Source organism: Ictidomys tridecemlineatus, chromosome 2 (assembly GCF_052094955.1).
Source record: "Ictidomys tridecemlineatus isolate mIctTri1 chromosome 2, mIctTri1.hap1, whole genome shotgun sequence".
Lineage (NCBI taxonomy): Eukaryota > Metazoa > Chordata > Mammalia > Rodentia > Sciuridae > Ictidomys > Ictidomys tridecemlineatus.
Window position 1 is genome coordinate 201,801,402 of NC_135478.1, and position 17,942 is coordinate 201,819,343.

Sequence of the window (17,942 nt, forward strand, 5' to 3'; positions counted from 1 at the left end):
CTGACGACTACTTTCCCTTGACAGCAAGGGACAAGCTTCTGTGCCCAGAGCCTTGTCCTCCTTGTTGGCTAAGTAAGTGGTGGCAGAGGCCAGGGTTACTGTGCCTATAGCCTGTTCTGCACATCTGGCTTTGCATTTGAACAGTGCAGCTTGTGGCTCAACCCAATGATTTTCTAATCTTTTCAGCCCACTCACAGCTCTCAAATACCAATGTTTTATTGTGGAGACCATTTTATGTTTGGAGACTCCTTGACTCAGCAGCCATAGCCATATTACCTTTCAGCTAGAGAGACAATTGCTGAAAACTTGTCATGAAAACATAACATACCATTCTCTGCCTACTACAGTCACAATCAAGGTAACATTTAGATAACTTGTTTCAATAATACCTCTGGTCACTACCACGAAACATTAGTTCAACATTTGTTCGTCAACAGGTAGGACAGTGGGAACCTTTAGTCTCCCCCATCCTTATCACTTGGGTGAGAGCCTTCACTACCAGGGTTCTGGGAGTCTTACAGTGTCATGGTTACTTCTCCGTGGCCCATGATTTGTTTTCCAGAAAACCTTGTCTCTGCCAGCATTCCATCCTTGTTGCCCAAATTCCAGGGTATAGACCTTCATTTGACCCTACTTATAAGTCAGTAAGTTTGCCTGTCACTGTCTCATATATGTTGACAAAAGACACAAGACTCCTGGGTCAGAGGCAAAGGACTTTTTATCACTTGTGGCACAGCATGCAGATTATACATCACATTTATCAGTTACCCATGTCTCCATATTCACAGGGGCAACACAAATGGGCCTGGATGTCTACAGGGACTGAGCGGATTCATGCTGCAGCCAAGCAGCATGAAGAGTTCACCACTTTTATAGCAAGCAATTCAGCCTGCTCCTTTTCCTCAGGGTTACTATTTACATAAATCCTGAGAGATGGCCCAAGCAAAATTGTTGTCTAAGCCTTGCAGTCTTGGCACGCAGAGCAGGATATATAGTTATACAAGAGGCTAAGAGATGACAGATGACAGACAGCCTGATCAAGAATACTGTCCAATTACAGTTTCAAAGACCAAAGAACAATTCCTTCAAAAGCTTGGTTAGTTTTCCAGCTTAATGTCATTGAATGTGAAACTGAGAAGTACAGGAAACTTTTCTGGTCCACCTTTCTTTAATAACTAGTACCACTGCCAGTTCCTAAAATAAGGACTATCATAAAATAGTCTAGAAGAAAGCCGCTTCTTTCTAGAAAGAAATCTATTCTGATGAGAAAGTCATAAGAACTGAAGAGACAACAGTATAGTGTTGCTAAGGAGATCCAGTAATTACCCCCTTGGCACAATGCTGAGATGAAACTACCACTCGGTGGCTGAGCCCATGGAAATATTTTTCCTATGAAATCATTTTAGATTTTTAAAAATCCCCAAATTTATATTATGATTTAATATTTAGGTTCCAAGATTTTACTCTTTAGAGATATACTAACTGTAATTTTAACATTACAACCAAACCTCAACAAGTCTCAGATTTTAATTCATAACAGGGTAAGTGACAAAATATTTAGGATTAAAAAGAGAATGAAAATGAGATCAGTGACTACAATTAACATTTAAGGGATAATTAAGCATATGGACATTGGTAGCTAAGTTTCAGATCTACATATTGAAAGTCATAAATAAAACATGACTGTTAAGTGATAACCAATGGCAGACCCCATGAAACACTAGCTGGTGGCCTAGAACTTACATGTAGGTACTGAAGGTCATATGCCACAAGGTTGTTTTGGTAATTCAGAAGGGATAAAATACTTTTGTAAAATTTTGGTGGAGAAGCAGGCATTTTTATTCATAAGGCTAAGTTTTTTCCTTTTCTAGCAATTTAAAACATGGCTTACATTCTATATTTCTCAGTGTTTCTATTAGAGATTTTATTGAGATTTTACAGAAAAAGCATAATTTTTTTCTCTTAAAGGTATAGCAATGAAAATAAAATGAGCATTTAAGTCATGTTTTAACACATCTTTATACAGTGTTACTGGGTTTATCTCTGAGATACAAAATGCTCAGTAAGTGGGCTAGTGTAAAAATATTAGGCACTAATCAATTACATGTTAGAACCAAATTAATCACACTATATTGGAGGGAATTTAATTTCAAGAAAATTAAGCTCCCTGACCTGCTTAAAACAAAGTTTATAATGTAATGAGACAAAATGGAAGTAGTTTAAGTAATAAATGTTTAATCAAAGAATTTTACATATTATTAACAGCATTCATTTGGCCAAACATCTACACGTTTGTAGAATCCTACTGTATATAAAGTGGGAATGTATCAAGTATAGACTATGAAAGTGCAAATAACAAGTCAAGATTAGGTTAATTTCTTTTACATTATAAAATTAACTTGTTTACAAAATAGGCTTTGCCAAACTTTATTACTGAATTGTAAAGTCAATGACTGTGTTGTTTTTAAAATATGTACCAAGGAAATACAAACTGGATAACGATCATTTTTCATGCTCAGGAGAGACCAGCACAGAAACAAAGGATACTGCACAAGGTGCAAGGAAACCAGAACCCACCACAAACACTACCTTCACACAGAGAACTCCTCACCTCACTGCAGTTGTGCAAGATGCCTCAATGTGATGCGAACTCTACTGGAAAAATTACAACTTGGTCTATAAACTTAATGTTAATATTTTTAATCCAAAATAAATTTGTAAAAAAATCCTTTAATGGACTATTTCAGTTTAATATACAGTAATACACTGTAGATTAAGTTAATATTTTCCCCCACTAATTTCAATAGGGATTGATATTAATTTTTCTGTAACTGGAGAAATAAAAACTAATGTGGACCTTAGTTATCCATAGCATAAGAGCAATTCTCATTTATAGAGGAACCTGGGGAACTTTAAATATTTTATATTTTAATGTCCTGGCCATATGAATTTAAAGTACAAGAAAAGTTCAAAAGTAAGGGATTGGAAAAAACAAGCAATCAAAAACCGTAATCACAACTCACATGAATACCAATACTAATACAACCTTTTACCTGGCCTAAGACTTGCCTGTACAAACTCAGTACAGAAATTTTGGTTTCTGTAGATTTCTGGTAACAATCTAGCAAAACATTAAATGGAGTGTTGCAAGAATCTATTTTGCTTATGTTATGCTAGTTTTGATAATATGTAAGTAAGACAACCATTCCAACAGTTTACTCTAGTTTTAATTACACACTGTACCATTGTATCTTAATTACAACTAAGACCAGTAATTTCTTCACAGTAAGACACTGATAACTAGGAAGTTGATTTTTTTCAATACTAAACAGTAATCACACAGCAAATGAGTATTGTGCAAGAGAACAAACACATGTCAGCATTTGCTATTTAGGCAAACAAACTGAACACTTAGTTGTTATATTTACTGTAAAGGCAAGGCCATGGGTGGTTTCATGGAGGTCTTTGCAATTCATAGCATAGTTACTTCAGAAGAGACATTGAAATTTGAATTACTGACTTATTAACTGGCAACTATCCATTTAGGTTAGGCAAAGGCACGGTAACATGTTGCGCAGGATGTTTTATTGAATTTTTTAATAATTGTGGGATTTACTATAACTCATGAAAACTCCACTTTTTTCTATTTTATAAAACACCATTAAAAGTAATTGCACCCATTAGTAATTAGAATGCACTGTAAAATTGTGAAAACAAAGAACTATGATTGCACTTCCAATAAAGTGTCTCTTAAAATACAGCACCGCTGTTGCTAATCAACTGTATTTTAATATTAAAATAAACTGTTTTTAACAGCAGCATTAGGTTTAGTTAACTTAAGCTACAGGCTACATTTATTTAAAATACAGTCTCCATGGCAACAAAAGCCCATGAAATTCTGGAATATCACTGCTACCAAGTGGCACCTTTTACTCCCAAGAACGCTGACACTGTCCTGGAGTACACTAGGATGCTGCACACCTCAATGCGTTGTCAGTCAGCGCACGAGTCAGAGTTTGGCACAATTGGACTGTAAATAGACAGGAGGAGAAATCTTTGATTCATATGAAAATTAAAACTAATTACACTGTGGTAGATGCAGCACTAAAGAAGCTGTGGATACTTCAATTCACATTGCTCAGACAAAAAGGGAAGAAGGAAGTTATGAAAGAGCACAAAAAGATTGAGGACATACATGTTATCAGATCTGTCCAAAATGAACTTCTAAAATGAAGAAAACTTCCTTTTTAAAGGAAAGCCACCCAAAGATTAAGAAGTAAGCCTTTGATTTCCATGTTCAAGTCAAGTATTGCCAACTCCAGGGTAAACAGAGCCCTGCATTTTCTTAGCATGTAGAATACAACCTAATTATTCCATTTTGTTTCTCTTGCTCTCCTGCCATTCTTTTTCTCAGCAAAATGGGGATCAGCTATCCAGTTAAATACAAAAGAAATTCCCTGTAAGGTTAAAATTGAAAATGAAGCTACCATTCAAGGGAACTCCTTTGTATTCCATCCTAACATCAGTGGTTTATAACTGAGCTGGAATTAAGTGGATCAAAGTCTCTATAAAGCTTTCTCCACCTAACATACCATCTGTACTTGCAATTCATTTGGAGCCCAGATATGTACATTTCATACTAAATGTACTTGTTCAAGCCATTCACTTGAGGTTTGGGGTGTCTGACTTGAAACATCTGAACCATCACCTTTGTTGGCTGCCTCATGACTACTCCCATCACCTTGAGATGATGATTCCCCAGCCAGAATATTTTCTTCCAAAGGATTTTCTTCTATCTGAGTTCCTCTATCTTCGTTGACACCAGCATCTTCAAACACTGAATCTTCTGGTGGCATTAGTTCCACATCCCTCACACCTTCTGACCCATCTTTGACACAGGGGAGCTGAGAATCTGCACTGATTTCTGTAGTGGCTGGAGGAATCAGAGCAATGCTCTGAGGGTTCATGTCATGAAACCAAGCCATAATATTACCAAGAAGATTGTCACTGACATTGGGATCCTGGCCAGCTGAGTCAGGGTCACTGGATGAAGGACAGAAATCACTTCTTGCCTCACTGAGGGGGTGTGAACCCAAGGTGTCAGTTGAAAATGGGTCACTCGCTGCTCCTAGTCTCATGAGGCTGTCACCAAGTTCCAACAGCTCAGAGCTGCTCAATGCAGCACGAGGGCTATCTGTATTCCTGGGGACAGAGTCCAGCCTGGAAGGTAAAGAAGTGCCTATAGCTCCTAGGGATGCTTCGTTACTGAGGAAGTCTCTAGTTTCTTCGTCAATGGTCAGCCCAGATTCTTGCAGTGACAACTGTATTGCAAGAAGTATGTTGGGATCATCTTCATCCAAGGAACTCAGAGCCTGAGACAATAGAAAATAAAACTACTTTAAAAACTTCTGACAGAAAAATAATTCAACTCAATCAGATTTACCACTTTTCCTTTAACAAACAGATAACAAATATTACTAATATATGTATACAAATTATTTTTTTCTACTCAAATTTTTTTGTGTGTATATAAAATATATTTTATTTCTCATTTCATCTGCTGACAGACACCTAGGCTGATTCCATATCTTTTTATTAGTTGCTCAAAACATTACAATGATCTTGACATATCATACATTTGATTCAAGTGGGGTATGAATTCTTTTTTTTCCATGTGTACAGATTGCAGTATCACATTGGTTTTACAGTCACATTTATACATACAGCCATATTAGTGTCTATTGTATTCTGCTTCCCTTCCTATTCCCCTCTCCCCTCCCCCTCCCATCACCTCTCTCTACCCACTCTATGACACTTTTCTCTCTCTCTCTTTTTTTCTTCCTCACACCATCTTATATGTAATTTTGCATAACAATGAGGGTTCTACTCAAATTTTATAACTATCTTCTTGTCTATGCAAAGGGAAAAATATATAAGATAAATCAGAAATACAGTAATTATATGTATTTTTTGCAGCACATCTTTGAAACAAAGATTTCAAAATGGAAGTAAGAAAAAGGAAAGTTGTAGAAGTAAAAGCAGAAAATCACACTAAACATGAAATGAGCAAAAGGGCAACTGAAGCTGCCCAGCAAGGCTACCTGAAGAGAGTCCTGGTTTTCAGAGCGACTGGCAGGGGTATAGTCACGCAGGGAAGAGCTGTGCAGCACACTCATAGATGCAGAACTTACCACAGACGCTCCAGGCCTGCGGCCACTGCTACCCTCTGGAATATCTGCTTCAAAGCAATTGGTACCACAGGCAATTTAGTGATAGGTAAGATTTTTTTTTTCCTTTTTTCCATACATCTTCTTATTTAAACTGGGAATTTCTCTTTCAGTGCTATGAATATCTGTATTCACATGTTTTCTTAATCTTTCTGGGATTTCTCAGCCATATTTGTCTCACCACAAGCAACAATATATCTAATACTATCACTTCAAGTCCATGACTGTTTTTACAACTTTTGCTCGTGTACTTATGGTTTTCTTCATAAATTCAAATGCTACACTCCGTTCTTCTTTCATTTTTCCTAAGTAATAGCAAATAAGGGTATTTTCATTTTCAGATTTTTTAAAATTAAAGAATTTTGGAATTACAATAGCCTAAAAAACCAATTTTTAGTCACAATGATCCCGATGTTATAGTTTTTAAGATTTTAACTCATAATTTAACATTTAAAAGTTGAATGATTAAAATAATTATCTCTAAAAGAACATCTCTAGGAGAACTAAGACTAATAGAAAAAATATTCCACAAACACAGTAACAGTACTGACAGCTACAATTTACTTAGTGCTCAGAAGGCGCTGAAGTGCTTTACAAGCATTATCTTAATTTAATGCTAAGAATGAGCCTACGAACTGGTACTATTATTGCTTCTTTAGAATAAGGAAACTGAAGCATAGAGAGCTTCAGTGACTTGACTGTAGTTATACAACTAGTTTACAGCAATGATAGTGTCATAAACCCAGGTCTGTCCAACTCTATGTGTTCTTAACCTTCCTGGTTTTCTGTATCCCCAGACAATCTGAACATTTACTGTGTATCTAAACTACAAACCCCAAAATATTGACATCAGCCAGTTTTAAAAAATAAATTCAGGGGGCTGGGGATGTGGCTCAAGCGGTAGTGTGCTGGCCTGGCATGTGTGCGGCCCGGGTTCAATCCTCAGCACCACATACAAACAAAGATGTTGTGTCCGCCGAAAACTATGAAATAAATATTAAAAAAAAATTTCTCTCTCTCTCTCTTTAAAATAAATAAATAAATAAATAAATAAATTCAGGAGAATTAAGATATTAAACCATGCTGAACCCAAGAGCTTACCTAAAGTGCTTTCGCTTGGCTCATCAGGGTCCGGAGGATTACTAAGCAGACTGTGCATGTCTCCTCGACGGCGCTGCTGTCTGTGTCTCCTCCGATACTGAAATTCAGCATATTCCTGCATAAACCAAAGGTTATAAAATACAGGAGAGCATGCAGTTTTTAATGCAAATAAAAACAAATAACATACTTTTTCCCAGGGGAAAAATGTGTGATTTTATACACATATTATAAAATCACTTGGCTTTAGAAAAAGAAACTTCAAGTTTTGCCATGCCAAGGAAACATAATAGGCAAAATGAAAAATAAATTTTTCCAAGTCATCACTATTGCCTAGATAAATTGGGAATACTTGCAAGCCTCAGGGCTACATTATAACTGAGTGTTACTTCATAATGCCTGATGATTTCAGTGGTCCTGTTATGTAATATTATAACTAATACCACAATCATTTTACTAAGTTAGATTCTCCCTGGAGGTCTATTTTTAAAAAGTGTGCAACAGAGATGGGGACAATAACAATAATAAAAATGTCAAACCACATACACACACTGTTAAGTATTTGTCAGACTGTTGAACTTCCTACTCTTTGGAACTACCACATACCACATTCACAACTCAAATGACTAGATTAAAAGAAATAAGTTAGCTTTAAAAGAAAATGTCACTGAGCTTCCTTCTCTTATTAGCCAATATGTGATATTATCTACAATATAAGAAAGGGAAGTGTTTTCTATTTAGCAAGTGGGAAGAGTACAGATTTAGACAAATGTCCATAAATCTATTTTATATTTGTGACAACAGCTTAAGATAGGGTTGTTATTACCCAAGGTGATAGCTGGGAGTATCTGCTATTACCTGAGTATAAATGTATTTTCCTAGATTTTAGTGGCAGAGGAAATAAGAATAAAACAGAGGCCAGAGTGCATGACACTAGCATAAAAAGGTTAATTTGCAGAATCACTGTGGAATCTTATAGTGATAAACATAAAAATTCTCAGGTTTATGATTATCTTAGTTACTCTAGAATAGTCAATGTACTTATATGGTGACAGTACTAGGAATAAGTGAAGACAAGTTCTACGTCATAAAACTTCTATATCACACTACTCTAATTAAATTTATTTAAACTTCTTCATTTATCTAAGTTTAGCTGGAATCTTAATAAGGGAGAGAAGGGGCATCCTACCAAGTTAGAAACCAATGACTGAAAGTACACTGAGGGATTATTTAGTTTCTTTAAAAATTCTGGGTAAACTGGGCATCATTTCTTCTTCTGGAGGCTCATGGTCTCAAGCTAGATTATTTATTATGTCATTATGTGGCTCTATGAACCACAGAAGACCACATTTCTTGGACAAAAATGGTGTGAAAATTTTATCTCAACTAAAGGTTCATATATGAGGAAAATCTGCTTATTTTGTAGACTTGATAAAAATAATATTTCTAATTATTCTGAAAAAAAAAAACCCCTCTCAAGTTGGGGCTGAGGTTGTGGCCCAGAGGTAGAACACTTGTCTAGCATGCGTGAGGCACTGGGTTTGATCCTTAGTACCACGTTAAAAAAAATAATAATAAAGGTATTGTGTCTAACCACAACTAAAGAAAAAATGTTTTTTTAAAAAAACTCTCAAATTACATTCTCTGATGATGTAACATGTTAAAAAAATTGCTTTCATAAAATTATCTAAAAATTTCCAAGGAATCCTAAGATCTTTGAGAAAATACACAAAAAGGCTTTAGTCAGGATGCTATACATGGTTTGAGAGTGTTAAGGCCACAGAGAAGATTTAAAAGTTCTAGGATAATAGGAAGAAAGGCTGCCAGAAGTTTGTTCTTTTGAATAATAAGAGCCACCATTTATTGGGCACCAATTTTGTCAATGCCTTGACAGTCTTTAATTCTTCTAGAACTTGATGGGGTGAATACCACTGCCTGTATTTTAAAGATGAGAAGTTAAGGAAGAGAACATGCTAAGATCTAGTAAGTTAGAGAACTAGAAACACTTGAACTCAGGTGTTTCTCAGACTTTAAGACTATGCTCTTTAAACAAAATTTCCCTGACTTTAAAGTGGCATAAAACATGATGATGGGAACTGTATGTAGTCTGAGCTGGCTGTCGAAAATAAATAAATAAATAAATAAATAAATAAATAAATAAATACATAAGTAGCATAAAACAAATACTTGTGCCTGCCATGGACTCATGTAATTTATTTTTAAAATTTTTATCTATTTATTATTATTATTTTTTGTGGTACTGAGGATTGAACCCAGGGGTACTTACCACTGAGTTACACATGCTCCAAACCCTTTTTATATTTTATTTTGAGACAGCGCCTCATTAAGTTGAAGAGGCTGGCCTCAAATTTGCAATCCTAACTCAGCTTCCTGGGTTGCTGGAATTACAGATGCACCCAGCTTCATGCAATTTAATGTAAATAAAATAAGGTAAAATTAACTTCACTGAAAAAATATGAATCTAACCTAAAAGTCTACTGGAGTTAAGTAAAATTATTCTCCTTTCCCCATAGCCTATCCTAAGACAAAGAGATAACTTTTAAAAATATAATCTTGGCAGATATTGAATAGTCACATACAGAATTTGAAAGTCTCACAATGTGTGGTAATTCTTTGGTTTTGTTGTAAAGTTTACACAAAAGTTTTGAATTTCAACATGTCAAAGAATAAAGAAAAGCAAAAGTAGATTAAATAATTTTTGTGGAATTAATTCATAAAACAAAAATTTAAGTAATAGTCATATTAGCAGGCCAAATATTTCAGAATCTCTAAAGTTACTGTCAGAGCCAGAAGCATCAAGATGATACAAACATTATTATGAACACTGATAAAGGTTTTATTTTTGCTTAACTGTGTTCATTGTTTTTGATAAATGAAGTTATCTATTCCTCCTTTTAGGCATAAATTTCCCATAATATCCCCAAAGCTATAATCATATTATAATACAGAAATAAGTCTAGAACCAGGTAAAGAAGAAGGTCTGTAATTTGTTTTCCAATAAAAATTTCATTATTATATATATATTTTTGCAATTAAAAGTGAATTTAAAATTTCCATATGCCTTATAAGCACTGTTTTCTCAAGTCAATATTTTCTTAAAGATATCTACCAATACAAAAGGCCACAAGGTGATTGCAAGTATCCTCAGAAGCTGAAAAGAGAAAGTGTCTGATTTAAATAAGCCATAGTCATTTCTGAATAATATTCTGAATAATAATCATTTTCACAAAAAAATGGGGTATAAATGATACACAAAGGTTTCATCATTTGTCCTGCTTCATTTCAAGAATAAACTGAGGAATGTAAGTATCAAATGCTATACTATATTATAAGGAGCAAAGGAAAGAGAAGCAGAAAACTGCTAAAATAATTTAAAAATCAGATATAAAGGTGACATTGGCAATTTAAATCTCAGAAAATATTTGTGATTAAGATTTTCACTCTGACTTATTTGCCACAACTGCTTGTTGCAGTATTAAGTATTTTAGATTTTCTGTAGTTTAAAATGACATTTCAATAACAAGAACCAAAAACACAAATAAGAATAAGAAAGTCTTAAAGAGAAGCAGAAAGCAACTAAGCAAAGCATTTCTTTTAATATGAACATTATCACTGCAAAATTTCACACTGTAGTAATTTGATTATGAATTAATTCTCAAGTTTATTGAAGTAACATAAAAAATACATCATTCATTTAGGTTTTTAATAGATTCAGACTAAAATAATATTACAAATAGAAACCCATTTCTAATAAGTAAAAATTACCTCTATTAAAAAATTAGAAGATATCTTCCAAAATAATATGTTGTAAATTTGCCTAAGTTCTGTTTAGGAATTAAGAACAATAAAAGGGGGATACATTTAACAATGTGATGATACTCCAGTACTATGAAGAGCTAAATGTAGGTTCTGCTGAAGCATTTTTGTTACAAAATAAAGAGAAAGCACTGCTGATAACCTTAGTAGGATTTAGAATAGATGAAGGTGCAAATGCAAGCAGGGTTGTGCTAAGAAAAAAACAAAAACAAAAACAAAAACAACAATCAAAAAACCCCCACAAAACAATTACCTCAGGTGATGCAAATCCTAAATATTCCCAATCCCATGTTCCACCAGCAAAGCTACAAAGAAATTAGACATACCATTTGATTTATTATCAGTACTATAAAGTACATACCACCAGACCCTTGCCCTTTGAACATTACTTTTAATTCTTCTACTAAGAATTTGCTTAACCAAAGTAGATCGATTATTAAAATGATATTCATCATTTCTTCCAAATTCCAAGTTGCTTTGTTTGTGCAAAATAACAAAAAAATAAAAATCAGCATGTTATAACAAAATATTTTTACAACTGCTTTTATTTTTACTTTATAAGTAATGCTTGTAATCATTATGAATAATAAAATATGCTTCAATTTGCAGTGGCAGAAGTAGTATTAAGTATCTGAAATGAAACAACCAAAACAACTGCTCTTTTTAGGGATAAATTTGAATCATTTAAGTAACTTTAGTATTAGCAGATTTCTCATTTCTTTACAAGTCCTTACACAAAAATACAAATATGACCATAACAAGTTGGCAGTTTCCAAATTCTATATTATGCCTGTGACTTATCATATCACTATATATATTATATACTGGAAATGGCGCATTTGAATACTCTATGAATTGTGAGTTCACCTGAAATGTGAAATTAATCTAGTCTAATTAGTTTCAGGAACTATACAATGATAAACAAACAAAAAAGAAATGCCAAATAAAATAGAAATAGTACTGAAGAAAAAATATCACCAAAAAGAAAGTAACATACTTTTATTGGCTATCCATATTTTAGGTGTAAGTAACCTCCAGGCATATGAACCCTAGTTGGATAAAAAATACAACTGCTGGCATTTATGGCTCAAGCTAAAGTGGTTTCTATCCTTTTTACCTGCGCCTTGGAGCTTCTGGTGAGTCTGCTGGAGCAACTCCACGAGCCACAGATGCCAGGAATTCTTGCCTCTTCTGCTGTACAAGGCATGCGGCCTTGATGATCTTGTGGCGAGGTGTGCGAAGGTAAGGCCTATTGACTTTTTGGGCAAGGTCTTCAGTGACCATTTCTAGGTCTGTCTATGGCATGAGGGAAAAAAAAAAAAAAAGATTATAGGCTAAATGTGTTAGTAAGTAGCAAATCCAGAGTTGATCTGGTCTCCTAGATAAGTCTCACTCTTTTGGAGTCAGAAAGTAATACACATTTTGAAATAACTTCCTATTTGACATACTTACTACTATGTACATTTTTCCAGGTTATGAAAGAGAAAGAATCCCCCTAATTTCAGGAAAATGACACTTATTTGATAGGTATTTATAGAAATGTAGATTACAATAGGTATTTATAGTGATATAGTCGGTACAGATTACAGTCATTGAACATCAAAAGTATCTATAAGAATTTATAGATATGTGAAATGTGTAATATACTTCAAGACACTATACAACCACATGCAAGATGTTATGATGTAGACCATATATAAATGCTGAAGGAATCTGAGGCAAGGTAAGACCACTGTGATTTGGGGTTAGGCCTTAAAGGCTATGGAGAAAATGAATATTGACCCTTAAAAGAAATGCAGGATATAAATTAGTAAGGACAGCTTGAAAATAATACATGAAACTGTAACGAAAGGAGAAAGTTTTTTTAAAAAAATATTTTTTATTTGTTCTAATTAGTTATACATGACAGTAGAAAAGAAGGAAGTTTGATGGCTTCAAAAAAAGATGAGTGTACAATGAAGTTGATTGGTTATAAGGACTTCAGCTGACTCAGGTATTTTAGCTTTTTAAATTCTGTAACTTTTTTTTTGGTAGTGCTGGGGATTGAACCTAGGGCCTTGTGAATGCTAGGCAACCACTCAACCAACTGAGCTTATCCCCAGCCCAACTTTTTTTTTTTTTTTTTTTTAAATCGAACATGTTTATTTGCATACTATTTTTTGGTAGAAAAAAATATAACATACATTTATTTAGCACAGCCTTGTGAAATGCAAAAAGCATAATTGGGTAAGAAGCAATTTTTTTTAATCCTAGTCCATTTCTGCTAAAATATTTTCTGAGGACTAAATCATGAACTGCTCCACTGGAATTAAGTATTATACTAGTGGGGCACACATTTAACATCTATTAATTTTCTCCTAAGTATAGGTAGCAATTCACCATTCTCTTAAATACTGTAACTTTTTGAGTTGTACTTTAAAAATAAACCAGTAAACATAACCTTCTAATCTAGAATATAATGTGGTTTGTTTCATATTTGAGGATAAACTTCAAAAACCAGTTTAAAACAAAGAAACAAATGCTAGCATAGTTCATGACTCATTCAAACTTGCAGTGAAAAATTTAAACATGAAAGAAAATTTCAGTTTATTATTGGTTAGTTTTTATTTATAAGCTACATATAACTGCTGTCATTTGAAATATAAATTTAAAAAGATATCTTACTTGCATTAGTTCAAAAATTTCTTTCTTTGTGCTTTTAGGTTCTAAGAAAAATCCATATGGATAAGAACACTTGAGGATACGCCGAGTTTTTAAGAGCACGTGAACTGCATCTTCAATGAAAGTGGTATCTGGACAGCCTCCTTCAGCTATAATAAAGGAATTAAGGCACAGTGAAGTTTTTTTTGCAAACTATTTTATTATAAAATTAACCAAACAACTGTTTTCTTAAAAACAAATCCTTAAGAAGAAACTAAAGTAGTTCTATGATACTTATTTGAGCTAAACTAAAAACCTATATGAAATATTCATATGTGATATGCATGTGATAGTGAAGGCATTCAGATCAGCCCAGGAGCCATGAAGAATGCACACTCATCCTGGATTTTTTCCTTAACCACTGGTAAACAAATACAGCTTTAGGTTTAATGTTTTATTAAATTTTTCAGATTATATCTAGGGGAACTTTTTTTAAATATTTTTTTTTAGTTGTAGATGGACACAATACCTTTATTTTGTTTATTTTTATGTGGTGCGGGGATCGAATCCAGTGCCTCATGCATGCTTGGTAAGTGATCTACCACTGAGCTACAACCCTGGCCCTAGGGGAACTTTGTTGCTTAAGAATTAGAACAAATGCCTTTGCTAAGTTGCTTGCTTAAAAAAAAAAAAAAATCTAATTATAATCAACCCTCTGCAAATACAACACAGGAAAAAGATACTACATTCTGAGGAACAAATGGATAACTAACTCTAGTAAATAAAAAACATCAGAGAGAAAAAAGAAAGAGTGAGGAGCAGGGAAGAAGAAATTGTCTTAATAAAGCAAAAATATCTTTACAGCATTCTAGCTTTTTCTTTAACAAACTACAGAATCTAAAAGAATAAGTACTGTTGAAAACCAGATTATTTTGCATGCCTTTAGATTTCAATTACATCTGTATGTTCACAGATATATATACCACCCTAAAATTTCTGCTTTTGTTCAACATTTGGTATCTACAGAATGTAAAAAAACAAACCAAACCAACATGCCCCTTGCTTATTATGTGAGAGAAGTGCATGAAATTGTATCTTCTTTTTCAATTCTTATTTTTTAAATTTTTTCACATTTTATATACTGCCTAGAACCACCAAATGTTGAATAAAAGCAGTAATTCATATCGCAAATATTTATTGTTTACTACGTGTCAGGCATGGTTCTAGGTAATAGGAATACATTAATGACAGAATAGACAAAAATCTCTGCTAAAGAACTATGTAACCTGTGATAATTTTTTCCCTTTCAATTTTACTGTGGACAATATTCTAGAGCTTGATATTAGTGTGATATATCATTAATAATGTCTACAAACTAATAATTAACAAGAATAAGCCTATTGATACATTCTTCCCTTCTCTATTTATCTTATGGTTACTGTCTTATTAGGGAATCATTTTCACAAAAAAGGTTATTAGTACTTATTATTTTATAAATTGGAACAAATACAAATATAATTGATCACATTTTCAGGCTTAAATATGTCATTCATATAAATGGTAGGACTATTTTTAAGATATGATTTTTAAAAATAAACATACCATATCCTGTATTGTGTGGTCACTGTGGGATATTATGTTCTAATGATGTAACTAGCACTTAATCCATATTTAGGAATACTCTTATTTTTTTAAATTTATTATTATTTTTTATTGGTTATTCAAAAACATTATAAAGATTGCAGAGTCACATTGAATACTCTTTTATAACTTAAGACTTATAAGTGTTAGCTCTTCTTATGGCTTTGCTTTTGACCTTGATTTCATTACTTACCAGTGAAACTATTTCTCTCCAAACTTTTATTTTGACTCCATTAGGCACTCTGCCAAGAATTTCTCAAGAATTTTATGGTATTCAGTTTCATGACATTTGGGTAGCAAATGTATGTTGCTTCCTTTGACTATGTCAGGAATGCCCTTTAGTACCCATCACTTTTCCCATCACTTGAGAGCATCAGCAAAGGCACAATGTAAACAAAGTCATGATGTGTTTTTGTCACCATAGGCTACATTAAGAGAAGCAGGCTAGGTGCCAGGTGGAAAATCCTATCACAACAGATAAAGTCTTATAAGAGGAGGAAGGGACTTATAAGAAGAGGAAGGGACACCAGAGCAATCTCATTCTCTTTCCCAGACAACATAAGGACATAGGTGAGTTAATGACTATAATACATTCCTTTAGAGACCTAATCTCTAATCAGTGAACTGGATTAGTATGGAAGGACATTTTATATTAATTAATATTTTATATTAATTATAACCCAATCTCTTAGAACTTACTTTCTTTGAGAGCTCTACTCAATTGCTCCATCTTTTCTTTGGCTGTTTTAAGAAGGCGTTGTTCTAACTAAAGGAACAAAAATAAATAATTTAAGCCATCTTCTTTATTTATTTAAAACAGAGTGGTTCAACTCATTTAAAATGATTTGAGACATACCTGATAACTATGCTCATGGTTTTTAAATCTTGTGTAATAGTGCATAAATCTATCAAGTTCCTGAAACCGTTTGTGTTTTTTCTCAGCCTAGAAAACAAAAGTCCATTAATAACTTTTACAAAAACTACTAATTATTAAAATTAGTTCTGGAGAGATAATTTAAATTTTTTATTAGTAATAGGTAGTGATGCATACAGATTTGTTGGTTATTTTTCTGAAAAAAAATAATAATCAATACATTTTAAAGGCTCTCAAAACAAAGTCTAAATTGGTATTCTCTACAACAACCCATTAGACATCTTCACATCTTCAATGTCTTTAAAAAAATTTTTTTTTAGTTGTAGAAGGACACAATACTTTTATTTTGTTTATTTTTATGTGGTGTCAGGGAACAGACCCAGTGCCTCATGCATGCTAGGCAAGTGCTCTACCACTGAGCCACAACCCCAAGCCCTTCAATGTCTTATCATATGGTTTATTGTCAGAGACTAATCTGTGTCCCACTGAAATTCTTATGTTGAAGTCCTAACCCCAAAGTGTTTCTGGAGACAGTGCCTGTTGAGGAGGTAATAAAAGTTAAATAACGCCATTAGTACAGTGATCTAATGTGATAGGGCTGGTGTCCTAATCAGAAGAGGAAGGGACACCAGAGTGCTCTCATTATCTTTCCTAGACAACATAAAAACACAGGTGAGAAGGTGGCTGGCTGTGTGCAAACCAATTTGAGAATCTCCTCACCAAGAACCAGTCAGCTAGAACCCTGATCTTGGACTTCATAGCCTCTGGAAATGTGAAAAATAAATTTCTATTGTTTAAGCTACCCCATCTTTGGCAGCTGAGCAGACTAACACACTGTATGCTATAATGTAATACTGTATTGTTGATATTTTACGAAAATTATTTTTAAGTCTTTACATTGGCAGGTTGAGACTAGGCTTTTCATACTCATCAAAATCAAAAGGGAAAGCTTAAAAGGAGAAAAAACTGTCAAGTTTATAGATTACTTTGTTTTAACTAAAGCCTCCTCCAAAGTGTATTCAATTTTAATGCCTCATTAAGATGAAGACAAGAGCTGGGTAAGGGGGCAGACACCTGTAATTCCAGGGGCTCTGGAGGCTAAGGCAGAAGGATTGCAAATCTGAGGCCAGCCTCAGCAATTTAGTAAGGCTCTAAGTAACTTAGAGAGACCCTGTCTCAAAAAATCTAAAGGGCTGGGGGTGTAGCTTAATGGTAAAGCATCTCTGGGTTCAATTCCTGGTAGGAAAAAAAAAAAGATGAAGACAGGAAAAGAAGAAATGCAAAATACTTCTCATGGTTTAAGTGGCTTATACAAAAATATAAAGTCTTGGCTTAATCAGTTCTCTTTACCTCCACAGTCATTTCTTTGGATTGCTCCTCCACATGTTGAATGACTTCATAGCGAGTACATCTGTAATAACCTCCAGTGGAAGAGCTATGTTTTTTCCATTCTTCTAGGCAAATCCAGCAAAAGTCATATTTGCACTTCAAAAGAAAACATACATGCATAACATTTCCCTGTTAATATACAAATGCTGTTCTGCTTTTTAGTCAATCAATTTGTAATGATTAAACAATTCTGCTTATGTGACCAGAAACAAAACATCTCAAAGATATGCTCTCTT

The 17,942-nt window shown here is 33.8% G+C and overlaps 1 protein-coding gene across 6 annotated transcripts in view; it reads right to left on the reverse strand.

Moving 5' to 3' along the window:
• Positions 1–700: 700 nt before the first annotated feature.
• Ankib1 (ankyrin repeat and IBR domain containing 1) overlaps positions 701–17,942 on the reverse strand; it is a 126,551-nt gene continuing 109,309 nt past the window's right edge. For 3 of the 6 annotated variants that reach the window (XM_078040432.1, XM_040291487.2, XM_040291491.2), the window contains exons 12-20: positions 17,668–17,802; positions 16,300–16,386; positions 16,143–16,209; positions 13,827–13,972; positions 12,280–12,458; positions 11,416–11,467; positions 7,329–7,443; positions 6,102–6,238; positions 701–5,372 (exon numbers count right to left, since the gene is read on the reverse strand). In XM_078040432.1, the coding sequence (XP_077896558.1) occupies positions 4,635–5,372; positions 6,102–6,238; positions 7,329–7,443; positions 11,416–11,467; positions 12,280–12,458; positions 13,827–13,972; positions 16,143–16,209; positions 16,300–16,386; positions 17,668–17,802 (1,656 nt within the window). In that variant the 3' untranslated portion in view covers positions 701–4,634. The remainder of the gene's footprint in view (positions 5,373–6,101; positions 6,239–7,328; positions 7,444–11,415; positions 11,468–12,279; positions 12,459–13,826; positions 13,973–16,142; positions 16,210–16,299; positions 16,387–17,667; positions 17,803–17,942) is intronic. The other 3 variants (XM_040291490.2, XM_040291489.2, XM_040291488.2) reach the window with 3 other exon arrangements.